At 36.2% G+C, this 14,947-nt stretch overlaps 1 protein-coding gene across 6 annotated transcripts in view; it reads right to left on the bottom strand.

Annotated features, from left to right (window-relative positions):
* Positions 1 to 3,387: 3,387 nt before the first annotated feature.
* gria3a (glutamate receptor, ionotropic, AMPA 3a) overlaps positions 3,388 to 14,947 on the bottom strand; it is a 93,171-nt gene continuing 81,611 nt past the window's right edge. For 2 of the 6 annotated variants that reach the window (XM_051937712.1, XM_051937714.1), the window contains exons 14-16: positions 8,433 to 8,547; positions 7,016 to 7,264; positions 3,388 to 4,856 (exon numbers count right to left, since the gene is read on the bottom strand). In XM_051937712.1, coding sequence (XP_051793672.1) covers positions 7,019 to 7,264; positions 8,433 to 8,547 — 361 coding nt within the window. In that variant the 3' untranslated portion in view covers positions 3,388 to 4,856; positions 7,016 to 7,018. Of the gene's footprint in view, positions 4,857 to 7,015; positions 7,265 to 8,428; positions 8,548 to 14,947 lie in introns of those variants that run through there. The other 4 variants (XM_022188326.2, XR_007937158.1, XM_022188332.2 and 1 more) reach the window with 4 other exon arrangements.

Below are 14,947 nucleotides of genomic sequence, written 5' to 3'. Positions count from 1 at the left end.
TACTAGAGCACCTCCCCTTTTTGCATTCTTCATATGGGATAGAAATAAAGTAACGTTCGTTTAGCACGTCCATCAAAGGCCTGTAGGTGTAAAGCAGGAAGCCCTCCACAATGAGGATGTGAGTCTCCTCCTCCTCTACCCCCACTGCCCCCCTACTCCCCCACTGCCCACCACACCTTCCCCCGCCCAACAAGTTTTTCGAAAATCCGAGTCTCGACAACAGCAAGTTTCTCGAGTTTCCACCAGGTCGGAGGAAGAACAAGTTGTCAAGAAGAGGTGTTGAAGTCGGCGAGGATGGAGTGACTTTTTACAGTGACCAGAAGGAAGACGACTAGAAGAGCAGGTCTATAACCAGCATCCCTAAAATCCATGGAGTCGGCTCCAGAGAAATGAAGGGAGGTCAACTTTTATCAACCTCCATCCAGATGTTCAACTTGATATCTTTACTTTGAGATTTTTAGCACCACAAACCTTTAGTATCACACTTTATCATTTATTAGGACTTTAATGGAATCCACCAGCAGATTTAGTTTTTGTTGAGCAACTTTATTCTTGTCGTCGTGGGACTGCAGGATTTAAAACTGAAGAGTTCATTTGCAAAAACAGATGTCAGTTTTGATAAATTTTCAGAAAACTTTTTTTATTGTTTTCTTGAGATAATATCAATCAAACTGAAGTTGAGTGGATTTGACTCAGTAGAAAATATGACAAAATAGAGAAAAAATAAATTATTAGTGTTATTATCTTAAGTAAACAATAAAAAGAGTTTTCTGAAAACGGAGTTACCTATTTTTGCAAATGAACTCTTCAACTATTCCTTTTATTTTGTCTCATGTTTATTAGTTTTAGTGGAGAAAGTTATTTTTATTGTCAGTTGGTCTCGTAAAAACCAAATAAATTGGATAAGTCAAGAGGTTTAAATTTTTTACTTTGTCCCCGTAATTGGCGTTCTATAAATATAATTGAATTTAAATTGTATTTATCTTGTAATGTTGGAGGAATTCAGCCATATATGTTGGAAAACACATTTTCTTTGTCCATTAATCTGTTGATTGTTTTCTCCAGTAACTCATTTCTTGTTTTGGTTTATAAAATGTCAAACCCAAATATATTCAGTCTGTCATAAAAACCAAAAAGATTTACATTCATGATGCAGGTATCAGGCAGTTTTTCACTTTTTATCTTAGTTTAGTCAGAAAGATAGTTGATAATGTGTGAATTGTTGCAGTTTGTAAGCCGTAAAAGATTTTAATCTTTGGGGCCGAGTGTCAGAAAACATTTAGAAACCAACATCAACAAAACACTCAACAAAGATTTAAACATCATTAAAGGAAAATCCAACTTTTGCACGACAATGTCTAATTAAAGGACATTTATTTCCAACGTAAATGTGTGATATTTATCCTCTGGAGCTTCTCTTCACATCGTCTTCTACCTAGACTGGTTTGGTTGGGAGCATGTGCAACAAACATTTGAAAAACTGCACTTTAACATCAATGAATGACACTGAAGTTTAATCTCTACATAAATGAGTCTGAGTCTGGATGTGCTGCTCTGTCATTAACTCCTAAGTTTAGGGAAAGTTCAAACAAAAGAGGACAGTTCAGATAAGACTTAAGACTGAGCTTATTTTGAAGAAATATCTCAGACTTTCTGAACTTCAGCACCTCTAGCAAGATATTTTAACAACAAGCAACTCAAGAGATCCAGAAGTTGGAGAGAGTTAGCTTCAGCTGAGCCAAACAACATGTGGGACGCTAACCTAGCAAACATTTCAGACTTTTCTCTGTGAATTCTGAGAAATCATTTCCTATTTAATGTCAGAGCTACACATCTGAACTCAGTCTCATTAAAACAGACTCTAATTCAGTGTCATCCATCCATATTAAAGTGCAGTTACCCAAAATGTTTGTTGCATAAGCTCCAACAAAACCTGTCCAGGTAGAAGGCAACTTTGAAGTGGAAGATTCCAAGCATATTTATAGAAGGGGGAACCGGACTGTACTAAGTGTGGTCGAGTATAGAGGGGTGTTTTGTGGGTTTTTAAGGCTGATAATGATTATTAGTGAGACATTTGGAGTAGATATTCATTTGCAGTAAATGAAAGTATTTAAATCTTGGAGTTAAACTTAGAAGAACACAAACTCTAACAGAAAACTTTGTTGATACGTTTTTGTTTACAGATGTTAAGTTAAAGGAGTTTTATTTGTGACGTATAACCAATCAAATCACTCCAGAAGACAGCACGACTACAGCTAGATAAAGGTTCAGAGCCAAAGTAGTGCCATTTTTAAAAAGATTTATTACCGTAAATCGGTAAAAACTAAAATACTGATAATCAGTAAATCAGTCAGCCCACAATTACTACAATTCTACAATGTATGTCTCTTTCCTTTGACTTATTTGTACAATATACGATGTACATGATGGCATTTTTTGTTCGATGCAGTCTCGGTGATGACGTTTCATGAGTACGTGGGAACCAAGTACGGACAGTTAGGGCCACAGTCTTCTTACCGCAAAGGTACAAAGCTGCTCGTCTTCTCCTCTGGAATCGGGAAATGTCTTCAAAGCTTCTTCAAATCCAAACGAAATACAATCAAAGGATCAAACTAACGTCATTGGTGCATTCAAGTGCAGTCGGACAACAAAGTTGCGTTCAAAGCGTCGGAAATCGGAGTATCAGTAATGTAAATTTCCAACGAAAAATTTGGGGGGCACACGGGGTGGCCAATCCCCAATCAGATCACACACTGTCCCAAAATTGGCTCGTTTTAAAGTTTGAAAATATGGGAAAAAAACATATTTTCACAGTGAAACATCTGATTTCCACATTTTCAACATTTTTGGGAAATCTTTGAACTTTTTTTTGGTGGAAAAAAAATGTTGAAAATTAACATTCACAGAAAAATCAATCATTATTAGATTTTGGTTTATTTTTCTGTAAATGTTCTTAAAGAAAATAGAAGTTTTACTGATAAACATGTAATCACTTTAGATATTTTTAGTATTTTTGGGGGAAGATTTTTAAATTATTTTTGAAAATATTTACAAGAATTTTCTGGCCAAATTTGCATTTGTTTTTAAAATAAAACTTTTTAGGGACATTTTTAAGGAATTATTGGAATTTTCTTCCTGAGGGTTTTGCAAATTTTGAGAATTTTTTTTGATGATTTTTTTTTCTGACAAGGAAACAGTATTTTTTTTTTGGTGCCCGTAAATGAAGAACACAGGAGGGTTAATTTTCCCCTGGTTGCCATTGACTAAGTCCTATTCTGTGTTCTCTACAGCTGCTTTTCTGATATCCGCTTTTGGTCCCATTTCCACACAAACACTGAAACGTATATTGATATTTACACTTAAAGTCAAAAAATAAAATCCCAAACATGAATATAAACCTGTTTTTATTAAGGAAATGTAATAAAATCCTTTGTACATGGCCTCTCCACAGAGGTTCATTGTGTCCATACATGCAACTCTCATGGTTGAGGTACTGTGACAAATGAAAAACTAAAGCCAAACTGGATCCAATGTCGGACCCTTAACTAAACCAGGGTCCCATTTCGAGTTGCAGTTTGGTAAAACTATCACCAAATTCACATGCACTTCATCAGGGGAGAAAAGGATGAGAGAGAGTCTGGTATACTAAACAAATGTAGGCGCACATGGTTTTGTAGCGTTTGTAGGTTTTTTTCCTCCAGTTTATAAAAAGTTCACTTATACAAACAGACAAATGTTTCATTCGTTGCTCTTTCCTCAATGTACAGCTCACCTTCTGCATAATGCATAGACACAGAAAGCTCATCACAACCAAAGAAGCTATGGTGTGTTATCATTTACCGAAAAATGTCGAGAATCACAGCTGCAGATACTGCACTTACATGAGAACAGCTTCTAAGTGTGTACAAAGTGTAAACCATAAGCTCAGTTAAACCATTTGAGTATTCTGTTACATAAAAAGGGCTCACTTTCCTAGTCTCTAAAGTATTTATAATTATTTTGATTCCAACAATATGGCACTAAGTGATTTAAAGCGGACCTCATTTCAATAAAAAGAAATTACTTCTTTTCAGATAGTGGCAGTTGAAACAAATGCAGTCTCACATGGTTGATTGAAAACAAGCATCTAAGTGAATACAGTCAGCTGTAAATGATGTCAGCAGGCTTTGAAAACAACACCACCTAAGCTGCTTCTGATGACCACTAGTTTCATATTATCAATATTTTCCAAGTAAAAACTGGGGTACAATGTGGTCACTTTATTCGATGCTTAACCCTAGTGACTGATGCTTGTCCTATATTCTGACACTGAAAATATTCTTATAGTAAAACAAGAAAATGACTTTACTTCACTAAATATAACATTTATCCAACTTAAGATTTCACCACAAAAATATGTCTGTAAAGGATTCAAATGACTTAATAGGTACTCCAAGATTTTGATTGCAAATCATGGCTTTTTTTTCTTCTTCTTCAAAATAGAAAACAACTGAAATTACAACAGTTCATCTAATTGTCATATGAAGCAATGTTTTGCCCTAGTTCAACAGATTTTTAGTTGTTTTTTTTTCAAGTGAATTAAATTTTATTTGCATTGCCATGACGCCGAAATGCTCCATAAGGCACTACGAGAGGCAAATCCCATGTTTCCAGAAGCAAAAGTCCTGTTGCGTCATTGCCCCCTGTTAGTGTGACGGGTTTCTAACCCAAAATGAGCACTTGTTGACTGGTAGGCTTGAGTCCAAGCTGATGACAAAAGAAGGCTGCTGCCTCCAGGATGCCAACCTCGGAGTGTCGGGGTCACACAGAGTGGCAGTTTCCATCCAGACGCACCAGTGGGAATAGACACATTTCACCTGTGCAGAGCAAGAGACCCAAATAATAAAAAAAACTGTACATATTTATAGGCTATATGTGTGTCTTTGTGTGTCATTTAACCCTTGTGTCATCCTGTGGGTCAAAATTGACCCATTTTGAAGTTTGAACATGTGGAAAAAAAATAATAAAAATTTCACAGTGAAACTTCTGATGTCCACACTGTCAACATTTTTGGGAAAACTTTAGACATTTTTTGGTGGTAAAAAAAGAAATGCTAAACATGTTTCTTAAGAACATTCACCAAAAAAAGTTGATTTTTATGTGAATGTTTTTAAAGAAAAATATTTTAAGTTTTATTAATATATATGTAATCACTTTAGATATTTTTAGATATTTTTGGAAGATTTTTACTTTATTTTTTAAAATATTTACAAGAACTTTCTTGCCAAATTTGGGAGATTTTGTTAAAATAAAACTTTTAAGGGAAACCTTTAAAGGAATCATGGGAATTTTCTTCCTGAAGGTTTTGCAAATTTTCGGAAATGTGGGGATTTTTTTTTGCTGAATTTTGGGATTTTTTTTTAGACAAGGAAACAATTTTGTTGGTGCCTGTAAATGAAGACAACAGGAGGGTTAACTAACTGAGAGTTCACTCATTAAACACTGTTTATTAAAAAAAAAAAACTATCTGGTAAGCAGAATTCCCAGAACGCATTGTTTGAAGTTACAACTCTTGTAGTTTAAGAAAACAGACATGGTGGAAACTTGCTGTGCATCTTTGTTAAATTATAGTCGTTTCTTTTAAAAAATAAATAAATAATTCTAACCATGACAAAGATAACCTAGGAACATTTTCTTGTCCTCATAAAGGCCTGAGCTCTCTAGTTTTGATTTCACTTATGTGACTCACGCATTAAATGACTAAAAGCAGTCGTCTCTGAACATATAACTGTTTCTGAGTAGATGATTAACATATAAATAAATCATCTAATATGAGCTCACAACTTAGTTTATGCCACTCTGCAATTTGCTCATAAAACTAGCAACAAAGACTGCATTAGCAGGTTAGAAGGATGGTGATGGCTTTAACCACGGGCCTTCCACTGAGGAGACTGGACTCACTTCATGCATTCGTTTTCAGTCATATTTAATCAGTGTGTGCTTTTGCTTACAATATAAAACAACTCGGTTAAGTTTAGCTTCGGTTCAAGGAAAGATCATGTTTTGTGTCAAAATGGATTCTTCCGAACACTACCCATGAAGCTTTCCAAGGTTGCCAAGGTGACGAATCCACCGCAAGAATAGCTCCTTAAATAACACAACCATCTGACAGCCTTTCAGCCTTGTTGGTGGAAAAGATGTTTTGTGCCGTGGACCAGGATCTGCAACTGCCTGTGAGTGCATTGTGGGAGGATTTGTGAAGTGAAAAATTAACTAAAAACAAACACAGGTTGATTCATGACGCGTTAAAGACAAACAGCAACATATTTATAGCGTGTCTGTTTTCTTTAAACTACAAAACTCTCAAACATTGCATGCCGGGAAATCAAAACTTACATGTTCTGAAAATGAAAACCAACATATTTTAGGTTCAGTTGACTTCAAGTGAATGATATTTACATTATTCCAATGATTGAACCATCATGTTAAAGTTTGAAAATGTGGGAAAAAAATGTATTTTCACAGTGAAACTTCTCAGGTCCACATTTTCAACATTCTTGGGAAATCTTTCAACATTTTTTGGTGGAAAAAAAGAAACGTTAAAAATGTTTCTTTAAGAACATTCACACAAAAAAATCAACCAAAATTCAGCGAAATTCACTGAATTTTGTTTGATTCCTTTGTGAATATTTTCTTAAAGAAAATATTAAAAGTTTTACTAATATATATGTAATCACTTTAAAAAAAATTTACTCTTTTTTGGGGATTTTTACTCTTTTTTTGAAAACATTTACAAAAATTTTCTTGCCAAATTTGGGGGATTTTTTTAAAAGTAAAACTTTTAAGGAATTATTGGAATTTTCTTCCTGAATGTTTTACAAATTTTCTGAAATTTTGGGAATTTATTTTTTTTTGCAGAATTTTTTTCAGACAAGGAAACAACATTGTTTGATGCCTATAAATGAAGACAACAAAAGGGTTAGAAAAGAGTTAATTTCACAACCATGCAGCATTAATGCAAGATTAACAGACCTACCCTCTAGATTTTTACACTCTCTGTTCCGTACACGTTGTAGCCTTCACGGTACGTGGCAAAATTCTGGGTGTTTGCAGGAGGGGCTGGCTTAAAGTTTTGGGCATTCTTTGCCAGCTTCAGTCTTTTGGTTTCTTGCCGTGACTTATAGCAGAACTCTATCAAAGCCACGGTCATAGCCAGGCCAAGCCCTCCCACCAGAATATAGAAGACTCCTGCCACGTTGCTCAGGCTTAGTGCACTTGTCTTGTCCTGGGGGAGGTAAAGACCGCCGTTAAGACTCTTCAACTGGCACTCTGAGGCTGACCTCTTACACACCCCACACAAAGCCTACATGTACATCCTGCTGCTCTAGCGCTAGTCAGTAACTTTGAGGAGGTTTGCTAAATGCGTCTACAAAACCCTCTGAGGTAAAAGTTGCTTAATTTAGCCTAGAAAGTGAGAAAAGAATTGGAACAACTTAAATGTGTCTAAGTCCTCCTCTCCAGTTATCTGTACTCTACAGAGCTGGGAAGGTGAATGTAGAGAGACTTGCTATCTGTCCTGCTCCGTGGTCTCTTTACGAGGCCACGTCTAGAGGAAGGCGGTCGTGGTCGTACAGGTCATAAAGATCAAACCCTCAATCCACTATCATAGCTGCTCAACTTAGCCTTCAAAACACTGCATCTGTACAATCAAAGTGGCAAGCTGTGGAAGGCGAACTGAACCATTTTGCTGCTATTAAAAGCCAAACAGTAATATTGAAATTCATTTATGTGAGTTTTACCATTTGCATATCAACCCAGGGGGACATTTTAAAGTCCTGCAGGCTGTAAATGCTATTTTTTATTCCAAGAAAAGCCTGCTAGCTGGCATATAGACTTTACATGAATTAAAAATGTAAATACAGTGTGTTCCTTACTCTGACGCTCCATCTATGAGATATGACTATTAAATACCATTTGACCACTTGGTGCTCAGATGGTATTTAAAGGTCAGTTTGGACCGTCGGAATAAGGACGCCGCTGGGAAAACGCACACCAAGAATTGCTCATACAAATGAATAAGACCACCGATAAACTAAATTTCAATAGAGGTTTGGGTGGAAAATAGCAGTATAATGGTTTCAATTCAATGATTCAACTTTTCAGAATTTTATGGTATGGGTAAAAAATCGTGTGATTCATGCTGCAAATTTTTAAAAAATCGAGTATCATCTGCATACAATGAATTAATGTAATGAGTCATGGTCAAAGTGTGAATAAATTACAGTATGTGTTGCTTTTAATGTCTTCTACGTGTTGCTCTGAGGGCAAAACAAAGTATTCTGCTATATCATGTCATGATGTCTGGGAGAAATGTATGCTTTGGATGTTTGCATATGAACAGTTAGGTCAAAATGCATTTTGCAATCAGTATAAAAAGACCTGCAGCGACTGACCTTACTTCCAGAGTCCTTGGTTCCACATTCACCCTTATCGTACCACCATTTGTTTTTCAGCTTGTCTAAGATGCCTTGTTCACTGAGTTTCAATACTGCAAGGTTTACAGGAGTTCTTCACGTGGGAAATAACATAAATAACATTGTATTATGTTATTTTATGTTATTCAACTGTTTTAAACTACTTTATACTGTACAAAGCGATAGAGTAGGGTCCTGGCCAACATATCACAGATAGCAAGCAACACTACAGTATATATGTATAAATATATGACTTTCATGATCCATGACTACCCTAGCATGCCAGACCCCACCTGTATCGCTTTGAGTAATCGGCACACACTGATCACAAGGAGAGAAGAGATTTGAACTTGCAGAATAAAGCAGCTGCTGCATAGCTTTCAGAGAATGAAAGGAAACAGAGGCAGTAATTGCTGAGGGCACGTTATAGTTTTCTCTTTTGTGTTTTTTTTTCTTTTGCTATGGGCAGCCTTTTTGATGTTAAGCAAGGTGGATCTAACAGGAACCCTTTCCTGACTAACAGACAGACACAGCAGTCCAATTTCATTAGCAGCTACTAGAGGCTAATGTCTCGCAAAGCCACCCCTTTAAACGCAGAGCGGCCCACATGTGTATCAATCAAGTGAGATTATAAAGACATCAGGAAGTGACTTTTGGTTTAGATTGCTTTTCTGTACAGTCACACTCTTATCATGGTTGTCTGTTGCTCTGCAGACACACATGAAGACAAGAATATACGACTGTTAGAGTCTCTAAAGACTTTTTGACTGAAACAAATTCCCGGAGGCAGAGTCATAATTTGAGGGGGGTGTTTGTTTTGCAGAGACATTATGCTCAATTTCCTTGACTGATAGATTTCCAGGCTTGTTTCCTTTCAGAAAAAATGATCAGTGTTTGTAATTCAACATCATTAAATATATTGTATTCACCACTGTGGTTTTGTTCTTTGTTGGTTTGCCAAATAGGAAATCCTGTTGTGTGGTAACACATCGGAACTAAAAGAAAAGGAAAGGGATAGGTGATCCGTAGTCCTGGTTTCCAGTCAGAGCTCTTTGAAAGGTAAAGTTCTGGTTATCAAATGCAAACTAAAATCGACTCACAGCTCACGTCTACACCAACACACCTCAGTTTTACTTCTTTTTGCAGTTTTCCTGGCAGGGATTTACAGGAGTGAACTTTACATTTATTAAATGACTGCTACATGAAGTTTCTAATTTTATTATTTGGACAATGACACATTTTGGATGCTTCTTGTGGTGCATTTAGAGACACTGAGAGGATGAATTGCAAATAAAAAAAAAACATAAGAAAAATGAGGCAGTTTTATCCAAATTGACAAATTTGCATAATAGTTCCGCTGAAGGGCGCCGCATTCATCACTATATAAAGCACTTTTTTGAAGATCATTACTGTCGAGCATCTTGTGACTCATCTTGTGGTTTTATAAATCTCACTATAACACCAAGAGAGCAACCTACAAAACCTCAGCTCAGCCGGATAATAGTCATACCTTACAGTTTCCATTTAAAAATCCTCTGATTGACACACTGCTGCTCGTTGCTGCCTCTGACCTCTGACCTCCCTGAACGGAAAACTAATTTACTGGACTTGAGTCTCTTTCTGTTGGAGGCTTTTCTTATCACTGTTGCCAAGTGCTGCTCAGGGGGAATCACTGGGTTTCTCTCTGTAATGTAACACTGTAAGTTCCTGACCTCACTGTGTGAAGTGTCCTGAGATGGGTTAGTTGTGAATTACAGCTGCAGAAATACAAGCGAACTGAAAAAAACAACATGTAAACTACTTGTTTTTATACATGTTATTCTCCTGAACTGTAACAGCATAAATATCGTCACTCGATCACATAAGAATCAGCTGGTTTTACCTGTTGTGTCTGGTTAATATCTACTCTGTCCTGTAGCATTGTGGGAAGGCATTTCTACTGACTTGCTTTTTCTGTTTGCTATGAATTATATATCTATTTTTTTTCCAGGCATCTAAAAAAAAAAAGAAAACACTGCATTGCAACAATTGCTGGTCATCAGATAAAGGCCCTCGAACACACCACCAGGTGGTGACCACGGACTTTTAAATAATATAGCACTGTCCAGGGTCACAGTTTAGAAACACTACGATATTTCTCTGTAACTAAAATATTAAATAAAAGAGAATTTCATCCAGATGTGTAATTTTCTGAAACATAACAGAAGCAGCCGGAAATTTCCAGATTTTGCTGATCATTTTAGTGTGTGTGACTTTAACCCTCCTGTTGTCCTCATTTACGGGCACCAAAAAAACCTGAAAAAATCCAAAAATTCAGCAAAAAAAATTACCCAAATTTGTGAAAATTTGCAAAACCTTCAGGAAGAAAATTCCAATAATTCTTTAAAAGTTTTATTTTTTTAAAAAAATCCCCCAAATTTGGCAAGAAAATTTTTGTCAACATTTTCAAAAAAATAAGTGAAAATCTTCCAAAAAAATCCTAAAAATAAAGTGATTACATATATGTCAGTAAAGCTTTTAATATTTTCTTTAACAACATCCACAAAAATATCAAACAAAATCCAGCGAATTAGATTTTTTTGTGAATGTTCCCAAGAAAAAATTATTTTTCCCACCAAGAAATGTTCAAAGATTTCCCAAAAATGTTGAAAATGTGGACATCAGAAGTTTGACTGTAAAAATGTTTTTTTCCCCACATTTTCAAACTTTAAAACGCGTCACTTTTGACCTGCAGGACGACACGAGGGTTAAATGCGTTTAGTAAGATTTTCCATCTAGAGTTAAAACAGGATATTGCAGATAAATGAGTGTCATCATCATTGCTGGAGACTGAAGAAGAATCAAAAGGACATCAGAGGTGAAAAACAGCACCAGCTCTCAGTGGGGTTTAAACAGGAAAAAGAACACTGCATGCTTCCCTTCAGAGCCCTGAAGCAGCTCCACTTTGTAATTGGTTTGTCCCAGAGACACAACATTACAGCACTAGAGGAGTTTTTACTGAATTGCTGGCTGCAGTTTGGCGTGTGCTGGTGAATAACTGTCATTTACTGTCAAAGAGAAAAACACCGTGAGCTGTCCCAAACCTCTGAAGTAATAGCGTCTCACAGCTCCTCTGAGAGCGAACTCAAACAGATAAAAAGGGTGATTTATCAGGCCTGGACTGACTCACATTTACAACAAACTGAGAGAATTTCGGCAATAAACGGCTCGCATTAAGGCAAAAACAAAGAATGATGACAACACGCTGCTGCTGCTGCTCAGTGTGTTTCTACAGCACTGTTTCACCAACAGTAAACCGACAGGAGCAAATACGAGTCGTTTTAGCGCTGAAACTGAACTGTTGGCTGAGTTAATGTCTCCAGCTGAGCAAAACCTACAGATTATTCTGGGCAGTGAGTCACACACAGCGTTTATGCACCGATGTATCTGTCAAGAAAACTTAACTTCAGCCTGATTTTCTACAGTTTTTTATAGCTTTTACAACAACACTGCACCATTTAGTCCCACGATTAGAATTCATGAGCAACACGACATTTATAAATAAGTCAGTAGAAGTGTGCAGCTCTACAGACGTCTCAAGTGTTTTTATTGTGCAGCATTTGACACTAATTTCATTTTTTCTCGTGAATTTTTTGTCATTCATTACTTGTTTATAAATTAGCCTCTACTGATGTAGGTCCACAGGTGGAGTTACAGTTAATAAATATATTTTTAAACTTAAACACGCTCCCAACTATACTGTAGCATGTAATAACTATAGACTGCCTATGTGTGTTAAACTTGATATCCATTATTAACAAAGTTTACAGGACTTTCTGTGCATGGAAATCAGACAACCAACCTACACATTATATTACTGACATTACACACCTAATTTCCTCTTTGACATCACATCCTTTATGCTATAACTCTGATCCTTATTTTTACCTGTCTGCTATAATTCTTACCAGCTTACTATACTATTATATTATATATATACACATATTATATACATAAATACACATTACTTTATAGCTAACAATGTTATTGCAAAATCTGTGAAAAAATTTGAACAAAAAATGTTGCTATTATTCAAATTCATTTAACTTTGTTAGTCTGTTTTGTATCTCCATTTTTGGAAACTTAATGAAACTGAAAATACAGATGAAAGAGGTGGAGTCTGTAACTGAACTGTAGGTTGGTCCTATGTTGGAGGTTTAACCAGACAGCGACAGATGCTGGATTATTTACAGTACTATCATATGTGTAATATTATTAACACAACACCAAAGATACATTTTTTCACCTCTTAAGACCTGAGCTTTGGTTGGGCTTGCATTGTAGATTTATTCTAGTTATTTGGGATAAGAAGTAACCAATAAATATAATAACTGGATAATATCTAATGTCTGATTATTACATTTATTATATTTAATTGAATTTATATTATTCCATTTATATTATTATTGTTGTTGTTATTTTATTATTATAATTGACATTTTTTATTATCATTATTATGAACAATACGCTCATCGATATGGGTATATACAGACATCCCTTCTGCACTAAATCTATGTAATTAAAACTCATTCGGTCGTTTTTTCTTGCCTCAAGCTTCAAATTTTAACATTAACTTTATCACACAGTGTGAAAACCAGCAGGAAATTTAAATGTGTGTTTTACTCTGTGCCATACATATCTATGCAGGCTTCTCAGTACGTAGCTCACCTCGTCTGTATTCTACTCGTTCACCTGCTGCCTTTTCCACGTTTATCTCTAATAATGCACCCACAAGAAGGCAATTTTTAGAAATGGAAAAACAGAATATTACCCCAAATAATAATCACCAGTCTACTATACAATATTTCACACCAGCGACAGAAACCTCTCTCTTCTTTCTCTTTCTCTCCGATGACTGTCTGACTATGCAAAGCCTCATTAATTATGCATCCAGTTGGAGAATCGGATTTCATTCACATCTCTGAATATCTGACAAATTTTCTTGCTGGAAACAGAAACATGCATGCTAAAATAATCTAAAATAATAGACTACTTTGACTCTCTTGGCTCCTCAGAGGACAAGGGTGATTGTTTTTCTCCCCTTTCTTTCTTTTTAATTCTGTTAAATGTGTCTCTGACAGTATGAAGTGTCATTTCCATTTTATCAAACCTTTGAAAGAGAAGTCTACTAATTATTTCTTCCACAAATGGTAAATACCATCTTCTGGTAAAAATGAAAGGAGTCCAACCCTCTGATTAAGTGTGGGGGTGGACAGAATATCATGAACACCTGTGCAATCTATTGCAATGCAATACATCAGCGAGTGCTGTAAATCTTACATTTGGGAAGCTTAATAATTCATTTTGTTCAGTTTTTGCATGGAGGCAGAATCAAAGAGGGGGGGGGAATTTTGGCAGTATTACCTAACATCTCCTTGGAATTATAAGCTTCGCAAAGGAAGCATTTATTCTTGTATTGGATTGGATGCACAGGCGTTCCTCTTACTGTGTCCACTCCCTGCTTCCTCTGAGTTAAGTCACTTTACCTTTCAGTCTGTCTGCAAAACAGGAGCACAGGAAGGAGAAAATAAAAGGGGCCAAAAAACATTCAAGATCGCACAGAATAACGTGAAACATTCATGCAAAAAACTGACTCAAAATCACAAACTGTATGATGTCAAAAGAACCCACAAGGACGTAAACGTTAAAATCATCCAGCTTTGGTTAGTGCGGACACCTGTAAACAGCTGTAGATATGTACTTTCTGTGGTTTAAATGAGCATATCTGATTATAAAACGTGAAAATATGTATTGGTCTGTTGTGTATATATGTGCTAAATGAATGTTATATTTTCTCAGTGGTCGTTACATACAATATATTTGCATCTCATTGGTAAATTACCCACACAGGCTTTTCTGAAAGTGAAATAAGGACAAAGAAACGTGGCAGTCACATGTGATACTGTGGCACTGATCGTCTACTCTCTTTCTAGCCGGGCCTGAAGGGATCGAGGCAATTTGCCAGCGAGAGGAGACGGCTCCTTCGTGTTATCCCTCTGGTAGTATCCATACCCTGCTCACTCAGGGTTGGATGACTAGAGTCAATAACAGCGAAGTTGGCCTGGCCTCTTCTCCAACAGTAAGTGTACTGGTGTCATGATGCAAGCTGAAGAGCAGAGGCAGAGATGGATCCAGAGTCGGGCTCTGACTACGCCCTGGTGTCTGAAACACAACATCAGGGGCCTCATTTATAGAGAGTTTGTACAACAGATTTGATTGAAGAATAAAATCCTCATCAGTGTCAATATTGTATCAACGCTGATGTGGAAAGAGTGTGAGTAAGAATCTAATATTATACTAGAACATGTGCACAGTATGTTAAAGCAAAAGAGGCTTTAAAATAATAAGTAGTGAAGCTTTTCATCTATAATTTAATCTCTCAATCACTTATTTGCATGTCAACCTTTTGCAAACATCTTAAGTGAGTAGGAAGATTCAAATCAAATCCTCTTGTA

The sequence above is a fragment of the Acanthochromis polyacanthus genome, chromosome 17 (genome assembly GCF_021347895.1).
Source record: "Acanthochromis polyacanthus isolate Apoly-LR-REF ecotype Palm Island chromosome 17, KAUST_Apoly_ChrSc, whole genome shotgun sequence".
In the NCBI taxonomy this organism is placed as follows: Eukaryota; Metazoa; Chordata; class Actinopteri; family Pomacentridae; genus Acanthochromis; species Acanthochromis polyacanthus.
The sequence above is the reverse complement of the archived record's forward strand: the minus strand, read 5'-3'. Positions and strand labels throughout refer to the sequence as shown.